The 23,434-nt window shown below is 37.4% G+C and overlaps 1 protein-coding gene and 1 long non-coding RNA gene across 2 annotated transcripts in view; one reads left to right on the top strand and one right to left on the bottom strand.

Annotated features, from left to right (window-relative positions):
* Positions 1 to 23,434, bottom strand: part of DIAPH3 (diaphanous related formin 3) — a 522,774-nt gene that overhangs the window by 484,128 nt on the left and 15,212 nt on the right. Inside the window, 1 exon segment of the mRNA XM_017892515.1 lies at positions 6,102 to 6,134. Coding sequence (XP_017748004.1) covers positions 6,102 to 6,134 — 33 coding nt within the window.
* LOC108542484 (uncharacterized) overlaps positions 19,803 to 23,434 on the top strand; it is a 9,275-nt gene continuing 5,643 nt past the window's right edge. The window contains exons 1-2 of the long non-coding RNA XR_001889291.1: positions 19,803 to 19,941; positions 22,123 to 22,211. This is a non-coding gene — a long non-coding RNA (uncharacterized LOC108542484). The remainder of the gene's footprint in view (positions 19,942 to 22,122; positions 22,212 to 23,434) is intronic.

The following is a 23,434-nucleotide window of genomic DNA, read 5'->3' as shown; positions in this document are numbered from 1 at the left end:
CAAACAAAGGTCTTAAATCAATGACTTAGAGTTCTACCTTAAGAAATCAGAGAAAAAAAAATAATACAAAAGAAAGTAAATAATAAAGGTAAAACAAACAAAAACAAAAGAACTATAAAGAAAATTCGTGCAAACAGAAGCTAGTTTTTCAAAAGATCAGTAAAACTGGCAAACCTCTAGTCAAACTAGTCACGGAGAAAAACACAGAAAACACATTGTCGATATGAGGCTTGCAAAGGGGTAATTAATACAGATCCCGCATTAAAGGGATAAGAAAATACCACAAACAACTTTACACCCATAAATTCAACAACATAGGTAAAATTTTAAATACAGGTAAAAATTTAAATTTAACAATATAGGTAAAATGTATGTCCTTGAAAGACATAAACTACCACGGCTCACTTAGGAAAAAATAGATTACTTGAATAGTCCTGTGTCTAGTAACAGACATTTAAACAAGAAAATAATGTCAAATAAGCACATAAAAAAATGTTCAACGTTAGTAATTGTGGGAAACAATTTGTCAGTTTCTTATCAAGTTAAACACACATTTACTATATGACTCCCACCAAAGATAAAAACATATACACACACACAAAAAAACACTGTACTCAAAAGCTCATAGCAACTTTACTAATAATAGCTGAAAACTGGAAACAACCCAAACTGTTGAATAGTTAAACCAATTGTAGTATTACCAAAGAGCCAGACACAAAGGCAACACACTTTATGACTCCATTTATATGAAATTCTAAAACCTGAACTATAGTTCAGAATGTTGATAATTGTTTGTCAAAAGTCAGGATGGGAGAAGAGAATTGACTGCAAGGGGGCACAGAGGGAACCTTTTGGGGTGATGGAAATATTTCATATCACAACTAGTGCACGCATTATTGTATACACTTCTCAAAATTCATCAGATTATACTCACTACTGGTGCATTATATTGTAAGTAAATCATACCTCAATTTTTTTTTTTAACTTTTAGGTTCAGAGGTACATGTGCAGGTTTGTTATATAGATAAACTCAAGTCACATAGGTTTGTTGTACAGGGTATTTCAGCCAGGTACTGGTCCTAGTACTAGTACTTAATAGATATTTTTTCCACTATTCTCTCTCCTCCCACCCATCACCCTAAAGCATGCCCCAGTGTCTGTTTTTCCCCTCTTTGTGTCCATGTGTTCCCATCATTTAGCTTCCACTTTGCAAGTGAGAACATGTAGTATTTGGTTTTCTGTTCCTGTGTTACCTTGCTAAGGATAAAGGCCTCCAGCTCCACCCATGTTCCTGCAAAGGACATGATCTTGTTCTTTTTTATGGCTGCATAGTATTCCATGGTGTATTTGTACCACACTTTCTTTATCTAATCTGCCATTGATGGGCATTTAGATTGATTCCATGTCTTTGCTATTGTAACTGGTGCTGCAATGACCACATATGTACATGTGTCTTTATGGTAGAAAAATTTATATTCCTTTGGGTATATACCCAGCAATGAGACTGCTGGATCATACCTCAGTTTTTAAAAGTGTATGTTACTAATCATAGAACTAAATTATAAATGCATGGTTTACCAAGCATCTTACTTAATTTGTCCCTTAAACTATCTCTATACCAAGGCTCAAAAGCTACATAACTTACACAGAGTCATACAGCTAGTAAATGGCAGAGGTGGCACTCTAACCTGGCTTTCCTACATGCAACTACATATAATAAACAATAGACACTAATGAAAAGACCTCATGACTTCCTCTAGTTTCTGTGCAGGCCAATGTTTGGTTTTCTAGCTATAGCTGTTAACCATTTGTGGGTCATGAAATCAATTTAGTAGATTCATCACCCTTTTTTTTGTTTTTTGGTTTTTTTTTAAGGAATGGAGAGGAGTTAAGAAAATGAGAAAGGAATGGAAATAAAAAGATGAGTTCATTTTGCTTAGAAATGTTAAATATTGGTTTTTAAACTTTTGTTTGAACTGAGAAGCAGAGTTTAGGAGTTTATGCATGCCAGGCTACAAAACAAAATGTATTTCTTACTGTAGTACCCAGTCAAAAAGATTTGAAAACCATTGCTGCAGGCCAAACAAGGGATTACAACAATAAAGCAGGCTGCAGTCAGAAGAACAAAGAGATGAGGATCATAGAAGTACTATACTGTAGACAAATGGCTGTGAAGGACAGGGGAGAAAAGAGCAAGTCAAAAACAACTCCTAGACTCCAAAAACACTCAGTGGACACAGTGATGGATAATTCAGCATTGTCACATCCACATTCAACGTGTCCCAATTTACCTTTTCAGACCCGTCTCACCTCACTCTCCCTCCTCCCAGCTTTTTTCCTCTATGAGGAAAACCTTCTTCAAAACCCAGGTATAAACAATGGAAGTTATAAGCTAAACAATTATTTATTCACCTTTATTTATTACCCTAGCACCTAAGCTGCACTTTATACAAAGAGAATGCTCATATTTATAGAACAAACACTGTTAATAGTCTATTTACTCTGCCTAGGGAACCCAACACTATAGTAATCCATTATTCCTCTAACAAGACAGTGCAATTCAATTCTGATAGTAACTCAAGAAATAATCTTATAACATGAAGTACTTTTGCAGACCCTTAACAAAACAACTAAATGCGTCCTGTGATGTTTCCATTTAATGTTTCTAAAATACTGTTATTCAAATGTATGACTATAGCACAATGCTATTTTTATATGCCTCTCTCAAATTCTGCCCAAAAAAAGGGTTATTCACATTAAGAATTTCTACGTTGAAAGCATACATGCAATGTATATGTTGTAAGGGGGCAAACTTCAATCAGAAAACATATTGCCAGCACATATCAAAGTATCATTGGCAAATGCTGCCCTGAGCTCTAACACACCAGAAATAGTTTAAAGAGCCCTCAAAATATCCATCTACCCTTTCCCTTCTCACAACTCTGCATTGATCTGTAACACATATATCCTGGAAGGCTCAGCTGCAAATGTATCACACCACTTCTCCGTCCATATATCAGGAAATATTTTTTAAAGGAGTAAAAAGGGACAGAACTGAATACAGCAGGTCAACTTACTTAAATTTAAGAAACTCACCAAAACTCTATGAGAAAGGAAGAAACGATTTAATTAGTCCCAACTCACAAATAAGTGAAAAATCAAATAATTGATTTGCCAAGGTAACAGAGCTAAGAAGTAGTAAAATTCTGTCTTTCAATAAGAATCTTCTGATTCCAAATCCAACAATGCTCTTTCTACACTGCATCAGTCAACAATGAATAAGAAAGAATTTACTCATTGGTGTCTCCTGTTGAAGATAGCCATGCTTATTCTCAAATCTGTAGAGCAACAGATACAGATGCCTAAACTAGGCTACCTGCCTGATCCTTCTGTGGACTAACTCTGGGCCTACTCAAGAGACAAGCTAAAGCACAAGACCAAAAGAGAACAGTGAGAGTGAGGAGACAGTAGTTCTGTCAGCAAGTCCATGAGGGTCAATGAGGAATCCAGGAGAGACAGACATGTGTACACCTAAGAAGAAGAAAGGAGGGGCAAGGCAACATTCAGCAATCCAGGCAAGCGGTCAGAAAGACTGACAGAAGGTCCTCATTACAGCTACCATACCTTGTGCAAAAAAAGCAAGACTCTGTCTCTGGGAAGCCTGAGTAGTGCTAAGTCAGGCTGAGATCCAATACCAGGCAGGTTATGAGAGCAGTGACTCTCTCACTTGTTCAACAAAAAATTTATTAAAATACTCACTATGTACCAGAAAGCATGCTAGGTACTAGAAGTATTCATTACATAGCGTCCCTGCCTTCAAAAGGTTTAAACTATTGAGAAAGGCAGATAATAAATGATGTATTGTTGAAGATATGCACTAGGCATTATGGTAACAACTCAAAAGTTTTTACCTTACCAAGGCCAATTGCAAGGATAAGGGGAGAGGTGAGGAATGGCAGAAGGTCAGAGACAGAACTAAGGAAGTCCTCAATGAGGAATCCAATTATTAATATAAGATAGAGCAACATGGCTTCTGGAATGTCATTCCGAAGCCACCCCATGACTCTAGTTTCTAAAACTAAAGGTAAAGATTGCGGGTTGGCAGTGCACAAGGACTGTCATACAATGAAAGTAAGGGCAGTGCTAAAAGAGAAAAAAATGCAATGTCCATGAAATACGAATAAACCTCAAAAATGTCATCATACAGAATACTACCAGCAATAAAAGTGAATAAGGCTGGTGCAGTGGCTCAACACCTACAATCCCAAAACTTTTGGAGGCCAAGGCAGGAGGATTGCTTGAGCCCAGGAGTTCAAACCCAACCTGGGCAACACAAGGAGACCTTCTCTCTCCAAAAAATTAAAAACTTAAAAGTTAGCTAGGTGAGGTGGTGCATGTCTGTAATCTCATTACTCAGGAGGCGGAAGATTGCTTGAGTCCATGAGGTCAAGACTGCAGTAAGTCGTGATCATATCATTGCACTTCAGCATGGACAACAGAGCGAGACCCTGTCTCAAAAAAAAAAGAAAGAAAGAAAGAAAGAAAGCAAATGAAGTACTGATACATGCAACAGTAAGAATGACCCTTGAACACATTATGGTAAGTGAAATAAGTCAGTCACGAAACATCACATATGATATGAGTCAATTTATATAAAATGTCCAGAACAGACAAATCTATAGTCAGAAAGTAGACTGGTGGTTGCCTAGAACTGAGGGAGTTGAGGGTAAACAGAGAGGGACTATTTATGAACATGACGTTTCTTTTAAGGGTGACAAAATGTTCAAAATGACTGTAGCAATGGTTGTACAATTCTTCTGAATATACTGAACACCACTAAATTACACACTTTTAATGGGTGAATTGTATGCTCCATGAATTATAGATCAAAGCTGTTATAAATATACCATTGAATATCATAAAAATACAAACATAAAAATTGCAGACGGTTTATCAGCCTTCAGAAGCCATTTTGCAAGCTGGGTTAAGTTAGCATAGTAAGTATAAGACTTGAAGCAACGTGGAACAAAATTCAAGCTATGACTGTACCACTTGCCAGCTGGGCACACTTGGGCAAGCTACTTAATCTGTCTGAGCCTCAATATTGTCAACTGTAAAATAAAGACATCTACCTTGCAAGGTGAGAAATCTGTACTGTTACCAATTTCTATGTGTTAGTATATGAAAATGTCATCCAGAAAATTATATGTAAATATGCTTTTCTTAGGTACTATTCAAAGGAATAAAACATATCAACATTCTAATACAATTTTTTAAATCATTCATGTCAAGATCTACGTTTCATTCATCTTTGTATTCTGCCTTACCAGGTGCATAAGACAGTACTTTGGATATTAGAGGTGCTATTTTCTAAGTGCTTACTATGGTCTAGGCATTCTTCATGCTTCATATATGGTGAAGTTGAATGCAAAGCCTGGTCGATGGGGGGCCGTGTTTTTTCCTCTACAACACACTTACATATTTGTGGTGTCATTGTTTATTTGTGTTTTGTTGTTGTTCTTCTGGTTATTCTTTTACTATTAACCACAAGTTACATTTAAAAATATATTTCTCAGAAAAACTTACTTGACTATGCAAGAATCTATAATGGTGCTTTAAAGTGTTACTTACTATGAGAAGCCCTATTATTTTCAACATAAAAAACATAGTAAGGCATGCCCGGTTCTCTCATTTTTAAGCAAAATTTTAAAAATATACATGCATAATATTTTATCTGGCTTACTTTAATTAGCAACTACATATTTCTGAAAAGCTGACATGTCTTTAGCTATTTTTACCTGTTTTTTGAAGTGTGCAACTCATTCCTAAAGAATGAGAGTTGATTTGAATGATTCAAAGTTGACTAAGAATTTGTAATTAAATAAATTTTTAAAATTAACATATCCACCATTCACTTTACAACTTAAAACCAACAATTTAGTGTATTTTACCATTTCTGCCTCTTATTTCAGCACTATAAGAACAGTACGTTTCCAATATTTGTGACTTTTAGCAATTTCAAAGATGTTAGCACAGCACACCATCAACATTATATGGTTAGTTACAATTCATAACAAAGGAAAAGTTGAGGATAATCTTACCATATCATCCGTCAGTGTCCTAATATTTAAATGCTGCAAATTTAAAAAAAAGCAATCATATCAGTAATTTATAACAGCTTTTTTATTTTAGTTAATAGGGTACATTCAAAATTCTACAATCCTAAATTGGATGTAATTAAATTTTTGACAGTCCAATAAAAACACACTATATATAATCGTTTTAATCTCTTTCTCAAAGGACAAAAGTTACCCTGCATGAGGTAGTTCCAAACACTTACTAAAATTTTTTTACTTTGTAAACCTCATAAACTAAAAAATTAACTATGGTACAATAAATACATTACCCCAATTAACAGTATTAATTACCATTAAGTATATGAACTTAGAACACAATGGATCTGTCTGAGAATGAGGGCACATAGAAAAAATAAAACAAAAAAGAACACTGGATATAAAAGATTTTAATGTGATGATTTTTCAGAAAACTTTTCATATTATAAAACAGTGAAACTTTAAATTTACCATTAATATGCAGCATAATAGATGATAAAGTACTTTGCTGGCTTAATTAACTTAAACAATTCTAGTAACAGAGAAGAATGTACTAAAATGACTATTTGCATCTTTAACATCAGTTTGATTTATCACCAGTGGTGACAGTAGGCATTTTCAATTGCATTGCTAGCTTCAAGAACCCTTTTGCTGATTTCCTTGCTAGACAAATATAAGACCATTCTAGAGAGTGAACAGTTTCCTACAAAATACAACTCAAAAGAAAAACAATTATTTAGAGAAAAAACACAGAAATCTAAGTTGTATAAGTCCCAGTGTCAGGCAAGATATTGTATTCAAGTAACTGGAATCAATTACCAATTCTCCCTTCTCTTATTCACTGGAGCATTCAATTTTTAAAGGGGCAGGGAAAGAGTAAAACATATTTTCTAAATAGGAAACAAGGTCTACTCTTTTATAAGGACAGGTGTTAACAACCATTATCTAACAGACTAAGTGGTATACAGTTAAATTCAACATTTACTTAATAGAATGAAATTTATCATTCATGTTTGTATACTCAAGTACACCTTCATGCTCATGAATCCACCTCAGTGATGATCCAGATTAAAAATCTGTACAATGTAAATCACCATCCCAGATTCTCTTCTCCCTTTCTTTCACCAAGATGTTCCTTCTTCTAGTAGAAAGGAAAGAAGGTAACTGGGATCTAAAATGAATTTTGTGTCTATCAAAGAAAACGTAGCCAAATGAAAGACCATTAGCCACACCACTAGGCTCCAGATTGAACTGCCTTGTTGAATTAGAATCACCTACACTGACTTGGGAATAAGGAAGTAATAATAGTGGATAAACTAAGGATTAGTGTCTAATACTAGGCTATAGAATTTGCTTTTTTCATCAATACTATCTTTAGCCTTTGAAATTAACAAGTATGCACAGTGGTCCTTAAAAGTGGTTGGGATCCTGAGCGGGACCGTAAAGTATGTAAGGAACTTAGGGCCAGAGTGTCACCCCAGAGACCATTACAAAAATTAAACCCAAATGTAGAGGGCTCTTGAGTTTGCAGAGAAAGGAGCTGGGGCAATGCCTGTGTGGGGCGCCCTTCCTCTAACAGTTGTATGTGTGCCTTCCCGCCAGTAGAGGCTTCCAGCCTATTGCATTTGGTTAACCACATTTCACTCTTGTTATTCTACAATCACAGGTATCACTCCAATCACATCTCATTTCACTCTCAAAAGGGTTCAAGTTCCTGTGACAAAGAAACAAAAAGTGGCATGTAGTGAACTTCTGGCACAATGGCATGCCAAGTGGGCTAATGCTTAAAAAGTAAAGCCAAAGAAATAAAGTATAAAGCTGAAATCCTATTTAGGATGGTATGCCACAATAAAGAGAAAACATCTATTTAAACAAATAAAATATTTCCAAAAACCAGCTTGAGTTGCTTCAGGAAAATGTCACAAAAGTGATATTTTAAAAGGAAAAGACAATAAAAATAGATAAGTAATTTTAAAATAAAGACGACTGGGGTCCAGGCAAGATTTATGATCTAAAAACTACATAAAAGATACAGAAAGTAAAAGGAAAATAACACTAGATGGGAAAATAGGAAATGCAAGTTACGTGATGCAAAATCCAGTTGTAAACATCCAAGTGAAACACTTTTATATACTGTCAAAGGTCTAAAATTAGACCATCTTTTACAATTTCAGCTGGGCTCACAATGTTCAGGAAAAGAACAGACACTGTTATGTAAAACAAGGCAACACAAGAATTCATTTTGGTCATGGTTTTTTTTTTTTTTTAATATATACATTCTGAAACTATCTCATTGAGGGTATGGCTTTTTAAAAGATTTAATTTCCTAAAGGCTTGATCTGTTTTCAAACTGTATAGGTATGTACATAAGCCCAGTTAACCTATATTATTATATTTCCCAAAGAACATGTGATGAATCACAACAGAATTAAGATGCAGGTGTATCTTGCAGGGAGAAGTAAGAAAACTCAAAGGGATGTAGATGTGGAGAGTATAACCGAGTCTGAGAGAAAAGAAGGTCAAATTCATTATTCCTTCTCTTCCAGAGAACACTTACCTATCAATTCTCACCATCAGCAAGAGAAGTCAATAGGGCAGGAAATCACAGCAAATTCAAGGGTCCAGACAGGACTGGAGAAACTGACTAACAGAGTAACGAGCTGGAAAACTGATCTTAGAATTGTGTTTGTCTACATCAAAACAATGAAGTCAGAATAGGTTTCATTTCAAGATTTAGCTTGCTGAAGAATAGAGATTACATAGTTAAGTACACACATGCAATCTTAAACCACTAAAGATAGGCTAGCATTAAAAAATCTAAATAAATCTAAGCACTAATAATTTCCCTTAAAAACTGGAATGTCTCATCATAGTTTACTTTAAAAGTTAAACGTGAATTAAAGAAAAAATAAACACTCAATACTTAGTGAAAAAATGTAAACACTATATCAAGTGGCACTCTTTTGTAGGATGTTGGAATATTAATACTAAACGCAAGTTTATCATTAGAAAGTTTACATGATCTCAAGGCCCTGCCTGCTTGTATTATACACATAAAATAGGGACTCTCCATGAAGTAGAAATTGCCAAGAAGAGGGAGAAAGGAAGAGAATGACTGACTAAATCCTCACATAACTCTGAGGCTTTTAAGACTTACTTTTGTAAATACAAAACTTAATATTAAGGGTAATATCCTTAATTAAAATAAGAAAAAGCTTTGTAACACAAAAATATTGATTTTATGGTGTAACCTGAGGTACTGTTTAAAATGAAGTATTTCTGTTTTATAGCCACCAGCAATGGTCTTTACTATCTTCTAGTTCAGGAAAACAGGAACTGCAAACATCAATCCAGTTCATGAGTAGCCATTGTGGACATCTACTCCAAAAAGGAAATAGAAACAAAAAATTGGACTATTAAATGGAAGCAACTAGGAACACCCTTTAATAAAACTAATAATAATCCTGATAGCAACTTTTTAGGGTTACATTTACCAAAAAAAAAAAAAAAAAAAAAGTTAGAAGCATACATTTTCAGACATTATTAAACTTTCATATCTAAATGTACACTTGTGATCTCTATGTATATTACCTACCCGGTCCTATGACATCTATAGATGTTATTAATGTTTTATGGCACTGAATGCTAAATAAAACTCTATGATATTAAATTAGTAAACAGTTCTGTCCAGAAGAACTGGTTATTGGTTAAGGTGTGATATTAAAGAACATGAGGACTCTTTTCCTAAGCTAAAAACTCATCCTTCTTCCTATGGTCCTATGTTTCTCAACTTACTATTTCTATTTTCTCCCTAAAAAGTAAGGAGAACCACATACAGATGGGTAACAATGTTTTCTGTTAATGACAGTTCCTAGGATGAATGGTCAAGAGGGTCACTCTGGAATTGAAAGAGGAAAAAAAGCCTTTATAGATTTTTCTTCAAAAGAACATAGGAGTCGGGGGGGAAAAGTAGAAACACAGAACATCGGTCTCCATATTCCCATTTAAGCAATGCATCAAAACTTTTATTGAAGACAGTGCATGCTGTCAAAAAATGGATTTAGAGCTTTCAGAGAACTGTGCTAAATGCTGTGAATATCAAGAGGCATATGAAATAGTTTCCCCACTAACTTAGTTTACAAGTAACCAAGACAGATAAATTGTAGTACACAAAGCAATAGACAAACCCAGGAGGTACACACACAGTGAAAAGATTCCAAGCTGTAGCCCAAGACTTTTCGCAAATTTTATGTTTTCTTTCATTGGTTAGCACATCTGAACTAGCAGGCCAGTGGAGCAAAGGATCTGTCCAATGATATCATTAGGAACATGACAGCCACCATCAGATTCAAGCCAGTAGGCTTGTATCAATTTATTATTATAAGAACCAAATATGTGGTAGTATTTTAAATAATCTTTGGCTGACACAGTTTAATTCCAGTAAAAGTGACTTTTTTTTTTTGGACAGAGTCTCACTCGGTCGCCCAGGCTGGAGTGCAGTGGTGCACTTGATCTCAGGTTCAAGTGATGCTCCTGCCTCAGCCTCTGGAGTAGCTGGGACCACAGGCATGCGCTACCATGCCCGGCTAATTTTGTATTTTAGTGTAAACAGGGTTTCACCATATTGGCCAGGCTAGTCTCGAAATCGTGACCTCAGGCGATCCTCCAACCTCGGCCTCCCAAAGTGCTGGGATTACAGGAGTGAACCACCACGCTTGTCCAAAATTTACATCATTTAAGTGGGTTATGAGGATTACCAACAAGAGGAAAACTTGTAAGATTACAGACTCAAACACAATTTTCATAAGCTAGATCCTCTGGACCAGCTGGTTTTCCAGGTTTTGTTCATTTGGCATGCACAAGAATCACACCAAGACTTTCTTTGAAAAGCTAGCTTACAGGGCCTCAGTCTACCAATATTCTTATTCAGTAAGTCTAAGGTGGGACCTGGGAACCCACATGTTTAAGGAGTCATGCCTGTAATGAAGTGGCGGCATGCCCAGGACCACATGAGAAACTCTACTCCATACTCCACCACTATCAGCCATTAAACATTCCCTCAGCCTGCACACATATGAATTTCTCATCATGTAGCTCACTTTAAAACTGGACATACCTGAAACAAGCCACATGAAGAGTATAGATAAGAAGTACAAGAGGATTTCAAAGAAGTGAAGACGGGGAGCTGACAGAGTTGGGACAGGCCTTACTGCCATGAAGTGAAAAGTATCAATTACTACTGTTTTAAGATAATTCAACAATCTCTGGTATGTAGGATGAATTACCAATTGCATCATTTATTTAAATGCTTAGTCTAAGGTACAAATCATTCAGTCTCAAATATAAACTTAGTACCTAAGTATTAAAATTGTTCATTATATCAGACTATGACATGACACCATTTGCTTGACAAAATGAATAAATCACAGGTTACTAACAGGAAGGAAGGAAGGGAGGGAGGGACAGAGGGAGGGACGGAGGGAGGGAGGNGAATGGTCAAGAGGGTCACTCTGGAATTGAAAGAGGAAAAAAAGCCTTTATAGATTTTTCTTCAAAAGAACATAGGAGTCGGGGGGGAAAAAGTAGAAACACAGAACATCGGTCTCCATATTCCCATTTAAGCAATGCATCAAAACTTTTATTGAAGACAGTGCATGCTGTCAAAAAATGGATTTAGAGCTTTCAGAGAACTGTGCTAAATGCTGTGAATATCAAGAGGCATATGAAATAGTTTCCCCACTAACTTAGTTTACAAGTAACCAAGACAGATAAATTGTAGTACACAAAGCAATAGACAAACCCAGGAGGTACACACACAGTGAAAAAGATTCCAAGCTGTAGCCCAAGACTTTTCGCAAATTTTATGTTTTCTTTCATTGGTTAGCACATCTGAACTAGCAGGCCAGTGGAGCAAAGGATCTGTCCAATGATATCATTAGGAACATGACAGCCACCATCAGATTCAAGCCAGTAGGCTTGTATCAATTTATTATTATAAGAACCAAATATGTGGTAGTATTTTTAAATAATCTTTGGCTGACACAGTTTAATTCCAGTAAAAGTGACTTTTTTTTTTTTGGACAGAGTCTCACTCGGTCGCCCAGGCTGGAGTGCAGTGGTGCACTTGATCTCAGGTTCAAGTGATGCTCCTGCCTCAGCCTCTGGAGTAGCTGGGACCACAGGCATGCGCTACCATGCCCGGCTAATTTTTGTATTTTTAGTGTAAACAGGGTTTCACCATATTGGCCAGGCTAGTCTCGAAATCGTGACCTCAGGCGATCCTCCAACCTCGGCCTCCCAAAGTGCTGGGATTACAGGAGTGAACCACCACGCTTGTCCAAAAATTTACATCATTTAAGTGGGTTATGAGGATTACCAACAAGAGGAAAACTTGTAAGATTACAGACTCAAACACAATTTTCATAAGCTAGATCCTCTGGACCAGCTGGTTTTTCCAGGTTTTTGTTCATTTGGCATGCACAAGAATCACACCAAGACTTTCTTTGAAAAGCTAGCTTACAGGGCCTCAGTCTACCAATATTCTTATTCAGTAAGTCTAAGGTGGGACCTGGGAACCCACATGTTTAAGGAGTCATGCCTGTAATGAAGTGGCGGCATGCCCAGGACCACATGAGAAACTCTACTCCATACTCCACCACTATCAGCCATTAAACATTCCCTCAGCCTGCACACATATGAATTTCTCATCATGTAGCTCACTTTAAAAACTGGACATACCTGAAACAAGCCACATGAAGAGTATAGATAAGAAGTACAAGAGGATTTCAAAGAAGTGAAGACGGGGAGCTGACAGAGTTGGGACAGGCCTTACTGCCATGAAGTGAAAAGTATCAATTACTACTGTTTTAAGATAATTCAACAATCTCTGGTATGTAGGATGAATTACCAATTGCATCATTTATTTAAATGCTTAGTCTAAGGTACAAATCATTCAGTCTCAAATATAAACTTAGTACCTAAGTATTAAAAATTGTTCATTATATCAGACTATGACATGACACCATTTGCTTGACAAAATGAATAAATCACAGGTTACTAACGGGAGGGAAGGAGGGGGGGGGGGGACAGGGGGAGGGAGGGGGGGGGGGAGGGAGGGAAGGAGGGGAGGGGAGGATATCTTAAGGGAAAAAAGGAAAGATCAGTCTTCTCTTAATCATAATCTATGGCTGATAATAGATTGAGATGTTGCTCCCATTGTTGTTTTGAAGTCCAGATTATTCTTTTCCACCAATAATTTATGAATATGTACTTCAATTTAATAACATTTCTAGTCCACACACCTGTGTTTATCTTAACATCAACACCAATTATAAAGACTATGAAAATTTAAAGTAATATTCCTACCAGCCATGACACTGAACACACCTACAGAGTCTATCTATGGATCATCTCCCTGGCAACTACACAACACACATAGATGTGAAAATATTATTCTTCAAGGGCTCCAGATTTAACATCTAAGAAAGGTCCAAAAATAACACTGAAGCTTTCATAGCACTGAGGACAAGAGTAGAGCTGGCTCTTTGATACTACAAAGAAAAACTTTCAAGTTCACATGTTTTTTCAGTCCAAGGTGGAAAAAAGTGAAAGGGGAGATGTTAGGAACAGGTGAGAATTAGGAAACACTCTCCAGCCTCTTTTAATCTGCTCATTTATTCAAAACTGTAATTCTGCCAACCTCAGAAAGACAAACATACCATGTATTACTCATTATCCAAGGCTTCTCTACTGTCATGCACTCAAGTATCCAGAACTCCCTGCCCCTCAATTTCTCCATCGTGAAAGGAGAGCCAACAAGAGAGATCAGCTTTCAGGAGGAGGCATGATTCAAGTGTCCACAGAAGTGAAAAGATTCATTTCTCTGAGAACACAAGGTTTAAGGAGGCAACATACCTGCTAGGAAAGAACTGTCTCTCTAGAAAAAAACAGTTCTCATATTGTGGCTTGGAACTCTGAACTAGATTGCACCTTACAGAGGCTAGGTACCTAACAAGTCATTTTCCATTCTAACATAACTCCAATATTCTTTTCCCTTGAATGAACTCATTCAATGTTGGGGTAAAAGGAAAAATATAATGGCTAATTTAGTAACACAGCTTTTGTACTTATTTTAAGATGTCTCTTCATCTATTCCAGTTCTTTTCACCTATACTACCAGATCAAAAACTCTTTTGCAATATGTCCAGGGAAAAGCAAATCGAATCTCTGAACCACTTTACAAGTAGGTTCAGTTCTAGGTTATGGGAATCCAAGACCTTTTTCACTGTCTGGAGAAGGCTGAAAAGCATTTACAGTATTGGCTATACAGAGAATTAGACTGATCGCAGAACTCCCAGAATTACATTGAAGCTTATCCCAACTACTAAATTACTTCTGAGAGTGGCTTAGCATCCTAGACATCTTGTCCACAACACAAATTTAGATTGGATGTTCCTGAGACTAACAGAGCATCACCCATTCTTTCACACATATTTGAGAAAGATTTTGTTTATATTTCAGCATCACCCTAAACAAAGGAAATTTGGTTAAATCATTTTAGGAAACAATTCGGTAAAACAAATTCCATGTTCACACTTTAACCTAATAATTCTACTTCTAGAATCTATATTGGGGAATTAAGAAACGGAATCAAAAGTTTATATACAAATATGTATCACTACAGCATTACTTTAAATAGCTAGAACTGTAATCAGCCTGACATTTCCCCAAACATAGGAAAGATTAAATAAATCACAGTCCTACCAATATGGACTGTAATGACATGGAAAAATGCTTACAATATAATGGTACCTGAAAAAAAGTACATTTAAAATTGCATATGTAACATAATTCCAACTTCATTAATATACATATATATGGAAAAAACAAAACAGGAATCACAGGTAATTTTATACATCTGGATTATGGGATTTGTGGGGTTTTTTTTCATAGCTTCATGTGTTTTCCCAGCTGTCTACAATAAGCATATTTATTTTCAATACAGAAAGTTTTTTTTGTTTTGTTTTGTTTTGTTTTGTTTTGTTTTGTTTTGTTTTGTTTTTGAGACGGAGTCTCCCTCTGTTGCGCAGGCTGGAGCGCAGTGGCCGGATCTCGGCTCACTGCAAGCTCCGCCTCCCGGGTTTACGCCATTCTCCTGCCTCAGCCTCCCGAGTAGCTGGGACTACAGGCGCCCGCCACCTCGCCCAGCTAATCTTTTGTTTTGTTTTTTTTTTTAGTAGAGATGGGGTTTCACCGTGTTTGCCAGGATGGTCTCGATCTCCTGACCTCGTGATCCGCCCGTCTTGGCCTCCCAAAGTGCTGGGATTACAGGCTTGAGCCACCGCGCCCAGCCTAGAAAGGTTTTTTTAAGTTACTATGGATAATACTTTTCAGATTGAGCAGAAAATATAGATTGTTCCTTTTCAAATAAAAATGTATGTATTAGAAAAAGAAAAAATGAAAATCTAAAAAACATCTAATAAATATTATGTACAAACTTTTAATAGGCTAGTTTTAATGCATATTTTCAAGTATGTCAGAATATATTAAGCTCATTATTCATTTGTTTTCTAATTCACATATATAAATTAACCAATCTCAGAAAGCTCCTTGGTTCTGTGAATTATTGATGTTGTCACTTGCTACAGACTTAATTCCAAGAAAAATATACGAATCACTACGTCACAAGCACAAATCCTTTTGACACAAATTCAGTTTCTGTGGCAACAATAATATATTGACTTTGCTTTATTTTTCAACTTTATGACACTTATTAATGGCAGAGTTACAAGAAATCTATCATTTTTCTTTATTGTAAATGTAAATGATATCATGCCACCTTGAGAAAGGTAGGGTAAATACCACTTACTAGATAATTCCTTAATGTAAATAAGGTCAAGATGCTGAAATATAAGAAATAAAATAAAAGATTAAGATTTTAGGCAAGACATAGTCTCATAATTCTAATTTTTTTCTACTAGACAATATAATTAGGCCAACATGTGTGAGACACATTAAATATGCAGACCCAGTCTCTCCCCGTATGAGCTTACAACTAAAAGAACAAGATAAACCAATAACCAAAATACATCATAACAAGGTATTCAATGGTGATTGGAAGAAAAGGCGGAGTCTCCACCTGCTAATCACATATGCTTAAATGCATGCTAATTAAGAGGCAAGCATTATAGCAATGATCTAAAACGAAAGGCAAATAAAATTTTAGCCATGATTCAGGTAAAACTTGGAATGTAGAATTTGCTCTTCTAACAGAATGAGAGATTCCTAAAACAATCATTCATGCAACAACTGTTAATTAAATATTGCTATATTCTTGACAAGGGAGAGATCAATAAATAAAACAAAAATGTTTGCCCTAAAGGAACTTATCTTTATTGGGGAAACAGACAATAAGCAAATTACTTATTTAAGATGTTAGAAGGTGATGAATGCTCTGATAAAAATAAAAAGTAGCGTAAGCCAAGAGGGTTTGCAGGTTGCAATTTTAAACATGGGGAACTGAGGTAGGCATAGGCCTCATTCACAAAGTAGTGTTTGAGCAGAGTTGCCAGTGGGCTAAGGTGTCATCTATGTGGATGGGCAGGGGAGTGTTTCCAACAGAAAGAACAGCCATAACAAGGCTGTCAGGAGTATGCCTGATATTAAAGAAACAAGAGAGCTTGCTGGCTCCAACAGCACAAAATGAAGTCAGTGAGAGGGAAGGAGGCAGATCAGTCCCAGACCATTTCAAAGACATGGGCTTTTACTTTTCTAACTGAATAATCACAAATTTTTTTAAGTATACAAATATAAGTAATCAACTTACACAGTAAATAATAATCAGATCAGCATATTATACAAATTACTGAAGGCAGAGAGGAAGGTCTGTACTCAAATAATCATTATTTACTTGAGGGCTCTTTAAGTGGCTTGGTTATGCTTCCACGAGTCATTTACCAGAAGGTATTAGAAATACTCTCAAAGCACTGTAAAGCCAATACAGGCAATTTTGGAAAACTCAGTTAATTCTACCAACTATTTTTTTTAATATGGAATTAGTCCAGGGGGTAGAGGGACCAGTTAAGCATGTCTAGAGAAAAGAGGGTAAGAAAAACAGTATTTACAACCATTTAAACATAAATCCGAGGACCCTTCGGAAGTTTGAGCACCAACCCTAAGGAGTCCCCCAAAGAGGTCTAAACTCAGATGGTAATGTGGTCCATACGTGTGTGAGTCCACGCAACAGGAACCCTTGCAGACAGTCCAGCACCAGCCATGGTTGCCCCTCCTACAGCACCTACAATCAGGGACTCTTTTCCTTCCTGCAGTTAATAATCTCTGATTTACCTCGGCATCTCCAATATGCCCTTTTCCTTTCTTTTTTTTTTTTTTTTTTAAGAGACAGGGTCTTGCTGTGTCGCCCAAGCTGGAATGCAATGGAGTGATCATAGCTCACTGCAGTCTCGAACTAGTGAGCTCAAGCAATCAGTCTCCCAAGTAGCTAGGATTACAGGAGCACACCACCATGCTCCACATTTTTTTTTTTTTTTTTTGTTGGTACAGACGGTGGTCCCACTATGTTGCCCAGACTGGTCTTCAACTCCTAGCCTCAAGTGATCCTTCTGCCTCAGCCTTCCAAAATGCTGGGATTACAGGTGTGAGCCATCTCATCCGGCCAGCCTTTCTACTTTCCTAAATAATCCCCACCTTAAACCAACCTACCTTGGTTTCTGTTTATTTCCGGGCCTTGACCAAGACACTACTGCAGTCCTCTCCCTCTCAATACCTGGCTCACCTTTCAAATGCTACCTGATTCAGGAAGGTTCTCTAAGCTTACCCACATCAAGCATGCCTCTCATGGGACTTTTACGTCCTGCCTTGCGCTGTGGCACAATAGAGCAGTACTGAGCAGAGGTGAACAGCCTGGGCCTTCGGACAAGACTCACCTGGATTAGAATCCAGCTCTGATACCAATCATCTGTGTGATCTTGGGCACTTAAACCCTCTGAGCCTGAATTTCTTAACTGTGCCATGAGGCAAACAAGCATCTTCCCCATAGGGTTGGTAAGAGGCTTAATAGAAAAGGCCGTAGTACACAAAATACTACACCTGAGGTTCAGAAACTTTGACCTATGTTATTCCGCTCCCTTCACAGTAAGATTCATAGCTCTTAATCATTCTCCCCAAGGATACTCCCAACAGTCTTCTCCTCTAGGGCCCTGTAACCAGTCTGTAATCCATCTGAATCCATTTTAAATGTGAACTGCCTCTCCTGTCGGCTTGATTTTTGTCATGGTCACTTTACCAGCAGCTCTGTTTTGCTGGCTGTCAGTTATGTTGGACTGCCCTCTGGGGCCTTTCACATGTTGTCATATTTCTTTGGGGCTCAAATATGGGGGTTGAGAAATCTACACAGTGGCGGTTTCCTAATGCCATCCCCAGAGCCAGCATGTTGCCAGGGCCTCAGGAGACTCACAGTCAGTCAGCTGGATGAATGAGATGTGAGGTAAACAGATCGAGTAGGTACTGCAGATAAAAATTTAGAGTAAGGGTGGATCAACCTTCATTATTATGGAGAAATGATCTCATTTCCATCCTCCCACGGCCTTTTGTTTACAATTCCGTCGGGTCCCTGATCATGGTCTGTCTTGCAGTTTGTGTTTATACCTCCTCTTCTGTTTGTATGTGGCAGGGGATGCAGTTTGTGTTTATACCTCCTCTTCTGTTTGTATGTGGCAGGGGATGCAGTTTGTGTTTATACCTCCTCTTCTGTTTGTATGTGGCAGGGGATGCAGTTTGTGTTTATACCTCCTCTTCTGTTTGTATGTGGCAGGGGATGCAGTTTGTGTTTATACCTCCTCTTCTGTGTGCATGTGGCAGGTACTATGTTCCCCTCAACTTTGAATCCCCAGCCCTACCATGGTGCAGGGAACATTTTAGGCAGTGGTTATCAACCTGGCTACATATGAGAATCACCTGAAAGTTTGTTTTCTTTTCCCAATACAGATGCCTATGTAATATCCCAGGCCAAATGAATCAATACCCAAAGATGGAGCTGTGGGAGGATGGAAATGAGATCATTTCTCCATAATAATGAAGGTTGATCCACCCTTACTCTAAATTTTTATCTGCAGTACCTACTCGATCTGTCTACCTCACATCTCATTCATCCAGCTGACTGTGAGTCTCCTGAGGCCCTGGCAACATGCTGGCTCTGGGGATGCCATTAGGAAACCGCCACTGTGTAGATTTCTCAACCCCCATATTTGAGCCCCAAAAAAATATGACAACACGTGAAAAGCTGCCTGCCACGGATAATTTTAAGGATCCCCCAGGTAACTCTAATGTGCAACCAGGATACAAACGACTAAAACTAGGTAAACTCTTTTAGACTCAGTCTTTCAGTACCAAGACTGTCATCAAGGAATCTCCAAAGATCCCCACATGTAAACAAGGTAGACGCCTATGAGTGTATCTGCTTCCTGCACACCATCTCTTCTCTGAGAATGCCTGTGCCATAGAGGTAGGCCCACCAGTCTTCACTGTTCCTTGTAAGCCAGCCCTGGCCACAGCTAAATACAAGACAGAATATAAACCCAAGCAGAGCCAATCAAATCCCCATTTTCCCAGAATTCTGGAATTGGAATTCAGAGATGAAAATCAGGCTCTACTCTTGCATGCACCAAGGACATACATGTCTATCTGGAATTATGAGGTTCTAGGCTTGGCTGTGTGAAGATCAAAGCAGTGGAAGCCACACAATGCAGAGAACCAACAGTGGAGCTATGCCTAGTGAGAAGCAAAGAGACGCTGGATGGCCTGAGAAAGGGTGAGAGAATGAGAAAAGCTGTCAGCTTTTAGTTCTTGGTTCCAGTCCTTCATGAGGGCCAGCTTGATTCCAGGTGCTACTCTTACGTATCTTTACAATTCCTCCTTTCAGGATTAAAGTAGATATTATATAGGGATCTGTTCCTTTAGACCTTTAACTGAGCCTTTGAGACAGAACCCAAAATTGCTAAATGGGTCCCAAAGTACCCATATGATATAGCCCACTTTATCACTACTACTACAACTTACTGGGCACTTCGCAATTACTAGTATACCCAGCAACCCTAAACATTTGCTATTATCCCCATCTTAGCGAACAGGAAATTGAATAGCACAGAAATGACTTATAAGGGTTGGTGAGTGCCTAGGCTGGGAATGAGTCAAAAATCCAGCCTCATTCTCCTTCCTTTCCCTCAGTCCCCAGAACTATGATGGGACAGCCAGCTGCTGAAGCAGTTTCTGAATTATTTATGAAGCAAAGAATTCAAAAATGAAATCTCAACAAGAAAAAAGAGCATAATTCCAACTGGATGATTACTAAATGATAACAACAACACTGACTACAAAACCGTATCTTAAAACCTCAGAGATAAACGGGCATGGAGGGGGGTTGCAATTCTGTCAATTGACTAACACTAATAAGAACACATGATTTGCTAAGGTGTTTCCTCCCTTTTTTTTTTAAGTTGCTCTCAAATATATAATAGAAATGAAAAGCTTTTTTATTTCTCATTTATAGATTTTTAAAGCTATGGTATATATCACAAACCTTATAAACCATACCCTCCCAATTCAGACTGAAGTGTAGGCCAAAATTATCCACGTTCCAACATGTCGCTAAAAAATGCTTGTCAGGAATTATAATACAACAGCTAAAGAATATTTAATTTCTTAAATTATTGATAACAGTGGAACTTTTCTAAATAACTGAATTACCATTACGTTTTCTTGCATAATTTAATACTACTTTTATTATACCCTGTAAATTGTTTTATCTCTTAAAAGGAATCAAAAAGATGATTACATATTTATAAAATTAGCATCTGAAAAATGGAGAGCACAATTCCAGATTTTACACGCAGTTCCAGTACTATACATAAGATACAGATTACATTTTACATTTCTTTCAGAAATATTAACTGAACAGGATACAGTTACTGCACATTTAAGTTACCAGGCCACCAGGTGAGGGCTGGGTCATAAAGACCTATAAAACACAGTACCTGCCCTGAAGAAGTTTACAATCCAATAAGTTCTAGAGGAAAAAGAAATAAGCTGGGTCACTTATTTTCCCTTTTTGGTGATTCAAAAAATAATATAACATTAGTAACTGCCTGCCAGAGCTAAACATATTGAAAAACACCGATTCATCTCCTTAATGCTTTCCTTTGCACTTGTCATCCAAAGCAATGTGGGGAATTTGGAGAGATAAATTCTAGAATGGGATTTGATACAGAGCGGCCCAATACTGTACCTAATTTGCACTGTGACATATGCAATACAGTGAAATCCTAACACATTACATTCTATATTGCACTTTGGTTATGAACACACCAATTTCTGTAGTCCAGCCACAAGCTCAAGCAACTGCAGTCTAACTGTCCTTGGAAATCTTCCAACAATGCCAAAGGAGACTTCAGCAATGATTCAAGCATATTTGTATAGGACTTTAAAAAGTACAATAGTTTTAGGTTGATTATCGCACCATTCAAACATACTAATAAAAAAAGGCAACAAGGGTTGCAGGAAGTCAGCAGCTGACAGCCACAGGTAAGGGAAGGCACCCAATGATCCTAATAATCTAGTGAAAATTACTAAGGACTGCAGATCTCGCAAGGATGTGAAGATAATTCTCACATGCCTGTTTCTGTCATCACTGATACTGTTTCACTCATAAACTTATTGAGGGTAGCTCCAGAGGCTATAAAGGTGCATCATCTTTGCCAGAATAAAATGTCCATGATATCTCTAAGAGTTAAATCATGTTACTGGAAGGTAGTCTATAAGAAACACCTGACTCACAGGTGAAGCCTCCAAGGGCCATAGGTAGTCCCTTTAAACTTGAATGTAGGCCAATGTCTGTCAGTTGAAGGAGAACTAGAAAAAAAAAAAAATGCGGCCAAGAATACCATAGGAAAATTCTCAGCATGTGTCTTCAACATGTGCAAATTTCTATTTACAGAGAAAAGGTCATTTGGAAAATATAGCCATTTTTGGAAGACTGAGCAGCCAAGGTTCTTACGTATAGGAGATTGGGACCAAAAAAAAAAGGTAAATTTGTTCATCAGTCTATTTGGTACATGTTTGGAACTAGAGACTCAAATAGGGAAAATTTTCTCTTAGGCCTCCCCTTCCCCTCTCCAGCACATCTATCAGATAAGTAAGGCTAACTGAAACTTCAATCAGTAAGGTACAGGACAGTGATATTAGTGCTATAACCGATACTGATCTAAGCATTCCAGAAGAGCTGCTTACAGATACCAGGGAACACCTCAGGGTGCAGATTTGCTTCAAGCATGCACAGAGGACACTGGAATGGACCAAACCAGCACAGAGCAAAAGCTTTCCAGACAGGAGGTCTAGCTTGTAGAAATACATTGCAATCATGCAGGGACCTACAAGTAAATTGTGTGGATGAGGAACTGGAATTTCAGGTGGAAATTGGGGGATCCAACCTAGAAATGTGGGCAACGACAAAGTCATTAAAAGACAAGATCATGCTACTTGGCCTTTAAGTTGTGGATGATGCAGGAGAAAAACTAAAGGGTTTTAAGCAGGTTCCATAATCACACTTGGGTTCCAAAGAAAACTATTATAGCAGCAACATGGTGGATGAAACAGGGTAGACCCAAGAACCAGAGCCAAGGAAATCAGTTAGGAAGCTATTGCAATAACCCAGCAGAGAGATGGAAGGTAAGATAAATGAGGTCAGGGACAGTAGGAGAAGAGAAGAGGCAACTGCTATAAGTATCCAGGAAGCATAATCAAGGTTACTGAATAACCAATGCATATGGAAGTTAAAGATCAAGAAGTTGAAAATAAATCCAAGGATAAAATGATGGCACTGACTAAGAGAAAACAAAAGAAAGAAGTTTATAAGAAAGCAGATAAATTTGAGTTGAGATACGGTGAGTTTGAGGTACCTCTAAGCCATCCATGTAAAATAAGGTTGAATATTTTGGACAGAAGCTCAAAAGAGCATCCTAAAATAAAGATGGAGTTTAAGAAGTCATCAGCTTCTAAATCTGAGCTGTCCAATATGCCAGCCATTAGCCACATATAGCTATTTAAACACAACTTAATTCAAATTACACAAATTAAAAATTCAGCTCTTTGGTAGCAGTAGCCACATTCAAGTGCTCAAAAGCCACATATAGCTAGTGACTATCAAATTGAACATGGCAGGACACAACATTCCCATCATCTCAGAAAGCACTAATCTAAGTGGTAGTAAAAGCTAAAAAAAAAAAAAAAAAAAAAAAAAAAAAAAAAAA

The sequence above is a fragment of the Rhinopithecus bieti genome, unplaced genomic scaffold (assembly GCF_001698545.2).
Source record: "Rhinopithecus bieti isolate Rb0 unplaced genomic scaffold, ASM169854v2 scaffold_21155, whole genome shotgun sequence".
Lineage (NCBI taxonomy): Eukaryota > Metazoa > Chordata > Mammalia > Primates > Cercopithecidae > Rhinopithecus > Rhinopithecus bieti.
The sequence above is the reverse complement of the archived record's forward strand: the minus strand, read 5'-3'. Positions and strand labels throughout refer to the sequence as shown.